The sequence below is a fragment of the Balaenoptera borealis genome (assembly GCF_965194805.1).
Source record: "Balaenoptera borealis genome assembly, chromosome: 1".
Classification (NCBI taxonomy): domain Eukaryota; kingdom Metazoa; phylum Chordata; class Mammalia; order Artiodactyla; family Balaenopteridae; genus Balaenoptera; species Balaenoptera borealis.
The window spans coordinates 97,007,334-97,014,868 of NC_138860.1; the positions used below are offsets into that span (position 1 = coordinate 97,007,334).

General features: G+C 35.7%; 1 protein-coding gene across 5 annotated transcripts in view; it reads right to left on the minus strand.

Moving 5' to 3' along the window:
• CEPT1 (choline/ethanolamine phosphotransferase 1) overlaps positions 1 to 7,535 on the minus strand; it is a 36,405-nt gene that overhangs the window by 26,413 nt on the left and 2,457 nt on the right. For 4 of the 5 annotated variants that reach the window (XM_082366060.1, XM_082366059.1, XM_082366063.1 and 1 more), the window contains exon 2: positions 2,682 to 3,091. In XM_082366060.1, coding sequence (XP_082222186.1) covers positions 2,682 to 3,020 — 339 coding nt within the window. In that variant the 5' untranslated portion in view covers positions 3,021 to 3,091. Of the gene's footprint in view, positions 1 to 2,681; positions 3,092 to 6,869; positions 7,002 to 7,535 lie in introns of those variants that run through there. The other variant, XM_082366061.1, reaches the window with a different exon arrangement.

Here is a 7,535-nt window from a genome sequence, read left to right on the forward strand (position 1 = left end):
ATAAAAAGTGAAATTCTTTTAAAAAAACTACTCAGAGCTGCAAAAAATATTCAGTATATTCTGCACTGCAAAGAGGTATCTCTCTGACAGAGGTCTATTTAGATCTCAGTTATTAAAGGTAAAGATCTTCTCTTAGACGTTTTTTTGGAATCTCATATTTTAAAACACTGAGGTTGCTAAAAGGATCATCGTACATACCTCCCCCAGGCTCGAGTTACAAACATGGAAAACAGTAACTGTGGTTCTGTAACCATAGTTTACATGCCAGCACACTGGACTAAGTGATTTATCTTATGTGACTAAGAACTCTACCTTCTAGACTTTGAGTCTACTGCTTCTTACTCTTCGAGGAATCCAGTAACTCTCTAGAGCTGCACTGTCCTATACAATGGCCATTAGCCAGCCATCTGTGATTATTTTAGTTTAAATTCATTAAAATTAAATAAAACCAAAAATTCAGTTCCTCAGTTGCTAGGTACAGTTCAAGTGTTCAATAGACAAAAGTATCTATGGCCTCCATATCAGACAACACAGACACAGAACACTACCATCATGATGGAAATTTCTATTGAACAGTACTGCTTTAGGGGACTAGAAAACAAGGAACTTCTTGGGGGTTTTAGGGTTTTAATGGGGAAAAGTGTTACTCTGGAACAGAGACAACTTCAAGTATTAGTATATACATAATCCTAGAAAACAGCAAGACGGTTATTACATATATAAGAGAGAGCAAAGCCTTCTTGTCTTTTCTTTCTTCCAGTGAATCTGTAGAACGCTAAACTAATATTTATATATTTCTTCCTTGTTTCCATTATTTCACAACTCTCATACGTGTTTTAAGAAGAAAGCCTTCTCATTCAGGAGCCAGTTTGGTCTCAGCTGGGTTAAGAGCCTGATACACTGAATGTATCAATCAGGAAACTATTACTGAACAGTCATATTCCACCTTGATTCCTCCCAGCAGCATTCTGAAAAGTTCTCTGTGATTCGTGTAGTTCCTATTCTGGAAGTTTCCCCAAAGATTTAACTAATTCTAAGGTTACTCTAATAATTCCAAATCACTTAAGAAGAGAGGCTGAGGAAAAGTATTATAGGGAACATGGTGCCTGGTATACTCTGGGTGCTGAATAAATGACTATTCGTGGCCAAGCTACCCTCCAACCTGCTCTCATTCCCTGACCCCCATCCTGGAACTAGTTTAGGACTTAGAAGGCTTCAACTGGAACCAATCCCGTTCCCTGTTCTTCTGTACCTCTAAGGATGTGCGAGATCTGGACCAGATTCCTCTGGAAGTATATGTCAGGTCCTCAAGTAAGCCACGAGTAAAACAGCTCAAAGAATGTGATAAAGAATCCCAGGACATATTTAAACAATTGTACTGGTGTTTATTTTTAAGGTTATTGATTGATGTAAAGCAAGATAGTTAAGAAAATGAGGGGAAACCAGAAATATATCCATACAATCTGTATAAACTGTACCTGTATAGTAAAAGAGGAATTAAAATAAAGGTATTCAATGGTGAGGGGAAAATAAACATCTGGCAAAAGACAAAAAACAAAAACAAAGTATGTTTTATAGGTAACTGTGACCCTCAATAGCTACTTTAAGAGCTATATGTGGTAACAAATGAATTAATGAAAACAGAAAGGTATAAAGGATTGAATGGTGATAATTTTATCTCAAAAAATCATCTGAAAAGACTACATTAAAAAAAATTACTTCAAGCTTAAAACAAGACAAGGAATGTTGTGGCCATTATGATTTACATGGTTCAGTCACTTTTAACAGCTTTAGTTGAGGATCACCTTCTATCTTCTTGGTTTACCTGTGGCTGATCATTCTGATTAATACAGGAACAATAAATGTTTTTGATTCTCCTTCATCTACCTAACTACCTTAGTTCACTTTTTGACAAGAACATTTTAAAATCAATTAAACATCAATTTACCCATTCAGATGAAGGGCTCTAGTTTCAGTTTTGGTTTTAAGAAGTGAGTAGAGAAGGTAAAAGAGGGAATAGCAGTGGAGAGACTTATATTTGAGAAGGCCCAGGGAGAGTCTTTGTAAGCAATACCATGCTTCCCTTTTTTTAATGGCAGCCATAGCAGGATACAGAGCAGGAAATACATTATACTGTTTCTTTCTTACACTTCTTTTGCCTTCTTAGAATAAGAGAGATACTCCTGAGGTTATCAGCCACATATGTTTACAGGAAGGGAAAAGGGATATTCAACAACTCTTACTGGAATCAAGAGAATACTTTTGATAAGACTGATTTATAGCTGTGCCATCTTACTACCACAGACTTTCCTCTCTGATCATTTTAAACTTTGCTAAGACTTTATTAGCCATTTTTAAAAAATGGGATAAAACTCTTTTTTAAAGAATTGAGACTTACTGATTTTAAAGGAATATTTTACATGTTAATCTCAACTAACATTAATTTATCTCCTGGGATCAGAGTCCACACTTTGCTTCTGGTTTCTCATAAGCATAGTGTATATAAAGTAGGTTGTAGCTATGAGCTTTATTAACGATATATATGATAGGATACTTTAAAACAGCTGACAAACAGCTGTTAGATTATCTTACCTTTAGTTAAATGACCGAAAAAATCCCAATTATAGGGTTTCTGGCATGCAATAAATGTTTATATCTGTTATTAAAGAAATTCCTCTTACCTGCTCTGTAGCTGTAGGACAGTAGAAGACTAATAAAACAGTTGTACAGATGTTTATTGACAATCCAATGATCGTGATGAGATTTGGGGCAATCCAGGAGGGAACTCTTCCAACTAGCCATTCCCAATACCCTTGCATTAAGGGCTCAAGCAGGGACCGTCCAGCACTCTGATACCTGTGTTCTTCTAGCCGCTTAAGTTGGTGTCTTGACAATGGTGGTGTAGGTAACTGAAACAATTTATTTAATACACACCCTGGAGTACTCATATGCCCGAAGCCCAGAGGGGACTCCGGGTGAGAATCTCCACATCGTCTCCTTGTTGACCGATGCCCACTCATGGATCTTGCCTTTTTTTAATTTAGGGAGTATAATTTATCTTGTTTTATAGGTTTTTGTGGATAGTCTTTACCTGGGGGAAAAAAAAAGATATATTCATCAGCCACTATTTATATCAATGTCAGTAAATTAAAAAAAAAAATCAAACTGGTAATAGAATATTACATATTAAACAGGGATCAGAAAACCAGGGATCTGTTTTTAGCTCTAATTCTTATTGATGATGTAAGCCAAAAGAAGTCCTATAACCTCACCTTTAAGTGAAAAATATTAAGAATTTTAATAGCAATATGCTTCCTGTTACCTTATAGTTTATCTGACTTCGAAGCTCATGATCTTCTTGTTTCTATCTCACACTGCTTTCAGTAGTATAAATCGAAAGAAAATCCTAGAAATGACCTAATCATTTCACATATATGGAAACTGAGGTCCAAGGCATACCCAAAGACAGCTAGCAAATTAGTCTTAATAGTGGAGGAATGACTTGAATCAAATGGGTCTTAAACTAGATATTTATTTAATGTGAAGAGCTAATATTTATTGAGCACTTACTATGTACTAAACACTTTAAGCAAGTTTTATATATTAACTCATCTAATCCTCACAACAACCACAGAAGGTAAAGACTATTAATTATCCCTATTTTTACAGAAAATGAAACTAAGGCACAGAGAGGCTAATTAACTTGTCCAAACTCATACAGCTGGTAAGTAAGGTTCAAACAAACACAAGGTTTCTGTTTAAATTAAAAGATAAATCTTATTAGTGGAAAGGGATATAGATGATATTCCAGGAGGGGATAAACAACAATGAAAAAAATTAACTTTACAAGGACACTATTTATGTGTTAGCAGTGACCTGATAAATTGAAGTAATAAGAAAAAACTGTAACTGCATTAAGTGTGACTGTTCATAAAAAAACTTAAATTTAAATCCCTGAAGTACTTGCACTTGACTTCGAAAAGATCAGAAATAACATAATTATCATAAGTTATTAACCAATGTAAGAAAACAATAAGTTTAACACTTAAAAATCAGTATGGTGATATCAAAGGTTTGAAGTGGTGAGGGCCTAGAGTAGGGTGGTAAAAATGGAAATATGAAAGACAGTCAAATCTATAAGTAATTTCTACTTAGAAGGAAGAATCAAGAGGAGGTACTTAGGAATTAGATATGAGGGGTAAATAAGTAGAAGAAAAAAGAAACCAACAGTCAAAGACTAGTGGCACTACTGTCAAAAAGGAGAGTTTGGAAGGAAAATCAGTTTGTTATTTTGGCTTTTGGCAGGTGTGGGTGAGAGGGCATCTCGGGATGCGAGTAGGAAAGACATACGTGCAACTTTTAAGTAGAGATGTTTTAGACAAAATCAAATGACTGGAGTTTGGGTAAGAGATCGAAATTTCAAATTTTCAACTTGGAAGCTAAAGTCTAGTTAAAGACTAGAAAGTAGAAAATTTCTTGAAGGCATTAAGTATGAAGAGAAAAGGAAAAGAATAAAGAACGTTGTGGGAAACTCAGGGTTAGTGAGCAGGAAGAGAAGCCATAAAAGGATTAAAAAAGGAAACAAAAAAAGAAAATCTTAATAGAACTAAAAGGGTAGTGGCACTGAACCAACACAGGTGTACTCTGATCTTCTGGCAGAAAGCTATCCAGAATGCAATATGAAATTCCCGGAAATGCTGCACTGTGGGAACACAGAATGTGATGCAGGGTCTAGGACATCTCAACAATGGACCTGGTAGCAAAACATGCCCACGACTTCTCTCTATTCCCAAAACCAACAAATTCCAAAATTTCAATGTCACGAATGATCTAAAGTGGCATCCCAAACCTCAGTCAATCATGTATCTCAATAATTGGTTTAGAGAACAGTTATTGTAGTCATTAACTGACTTAAATAAATTTTCAAAAATCTCAAAAGAATCATCAGTACCCCAATTTAACTAACTGAAGCGCTCTGAAATAAAAATATTGTAATAATTTTCAAGCCAAGGCAAATGAAAGCTAATTTCCTACTATTTCAAAGAATTCTTCCACACACCCAACTGTACCAAAAGCAACTGATTAAAACTGTTTTAAAGTAATATTTATACAATGTCAAACAACTGGTTACAAAACCATTTTAGATGAAATGACAGACTGATAACCACCAAAATACTGTACTATAAAGCAGCCAAATTTTCAAAAGTCAAATTGAATGATGTATTTTCATATTTGGTGAGCTATAATCAATCAGGTCTTATGGATTTCCACTTAAAATGGGAATAAAAAGTTTAGCCAACTCAATTTATATTTTATTATTGCAGTGTTCCATTCTCCTATAGTTAAAAAGTGACATATTGAGGATGCTGGCCTGCTTTCGGCACTAAACAGCTACAAGCAACTGATCCTAATGGTTTTAAGTTTGAGCATTTGGCAGGACTATTTGATAAACTGATACTTTCTTTCTAAGTGTTTCCCCTTCTGACCTAGATTTTTTTTTTCCCTTCTATTTCTCTTTTAGAAAAATCTACATTTTGACAAACCTTTCTAGATCTAGTCATTATATAATTCATACATTAAAAAAAAGAATATTTCAATTTGGAACACTGTCTCCATGAAGCTTATTAGTAACAAGATTTCAAATAAAAATTCAGATACAAGTTGCCACTGACATATAGTTAGCTACTTTGCTTTCAACAGGTAGCCACAGAGGTTGCTGTCACTACCACAGATCCATCTCCACTCTTCCTTCCTCCCATCACCTGAGACCAGGAGGCTATTGCCACGACAACCGTATCAGGAAAAAAGAGGCATTTCTGAATTTCAGCAAGTGAAAACCAAGCATACCAAGGGAGCAGGACAGTGTAGGTTGCTACAATAGAAGAGCAGACTCTATGGAGAGAAAGAGGAAAAGGATGTGGGATGGGAATATGGAAAGGAGGTACAAACATTACAAAAATTACTTTAGCCACTTGAGATTTTTATCTAATGTCAAGCTTATGCGCAAAAGGTTGAGGAGAAAATGTCATTTTTCTACCCACACTATAAGGAACTAAAAAATTAATTCAAGAAATTAAAATTATTGCTGGTTAGCCTAGAAACCTAGCCACCAGTCATAAGTTTTTATGAGCAAATGGATTCCAAGTTTCAAACGCATTCAACCGATATCTGAGTGCAGTAAACAAGACAGACATGGTCCCAGCTCCCATGTCCAATGGGAAAATAACTAAAAGAAGGTAAACAAGCAAATAACATTACACACTGTGATGGGCACTATGGAGAAAACAAGGTATGGAGCCAGGAAATAGTTGAGGGTGCACATTTTATTAGATAAGGTGGTTGAAGACTATGAAGACGAAGCATTTATACCAAATTCAGAGGAAGAGAAGGAGCTAGCCATTCCAAAAGCAAGAGGAAGAACAGTCCAAGAAAGGGAGAACAGGCCCTGACCCAAGAGTGAGCTTATCTTTCTTATTCATACCTCTGGGATCACTATGGCTGGGCAATAGTAAACCATGTGAAAGAGTGGGATAAAATAAAGTTTGAAAAGCCAGACAATGCAGAGGTTTATAGACTTTGGCAAGGAGTTAAGATTTTATTCTGATGTTATAGAAAGCCATCAATTAGCTTGAAAAGATTCCTATAATTTTGTAGCACAGCCTATTTGTTAACTGAGGAAATGTTTTGATAAACTGTAACAGTAAAAGTGAGTATTTTAAACGTTTAAAAATTCTCATCACCTGGAATTCAGTTTATGTTAATACTGATCACTGTCCTATACCTATTGTAACCTTTCCATGAGTAATCAGCAAATTCCCCTCCTCTGCTATAACTTGGCTCAAATGTGATACTCCTTTCATAGCACTTACCACATTTTGAACTTCTTTTGTTAGATGTTGTTGTTTTTTGGTCTTTTCCCCACACTGACACAGACAGTAAGACACAGGAGTGCAGGGGCCATGCATGTCTTAATATTCTTTTCCCAGAATCTCAGACCATACCTAACATTAGGTAGGTAATCAGTACTTATTTGTGGAACAATGAACAAATATGGTTCATCTAGCATTTAATGAACACCTAGTTGTTCTAGACCCTTGAGGAAACAGAAGGATTGAAATATGCCATCCATGCTCTCAAGCTCAAAGTAGTGGTGGGGAGTATTGTAAACAGCTAAGTTATACTGTGAACAAACTGTTGTGGGAGTCCAGAGGAGGGGGCACATATGGTCTACCCAAATTCTTCCTTGTGCAGGCACGAATATTTATGTGAAAAGTCCAACAAAGGTACAAAAAATAAAATCAGAGATATTTAATGAATACCTTTACTAAAATTATACAAAATCTGTGGACCTTAAATCTATGATGTAGGACATCTGTGCTTATAGCAGCTGAGGATAATAGCATGCTGCCTACATTATTCCTGTGTTCAGCACTGGGGAACACCTGACAAGTATCACACTAAAAAAGGAATCTCCAACTGCTCAGCAGAGCATAAGGTAAGCTTACACAATATCCAACCTGTAGTGTGAAATTCCA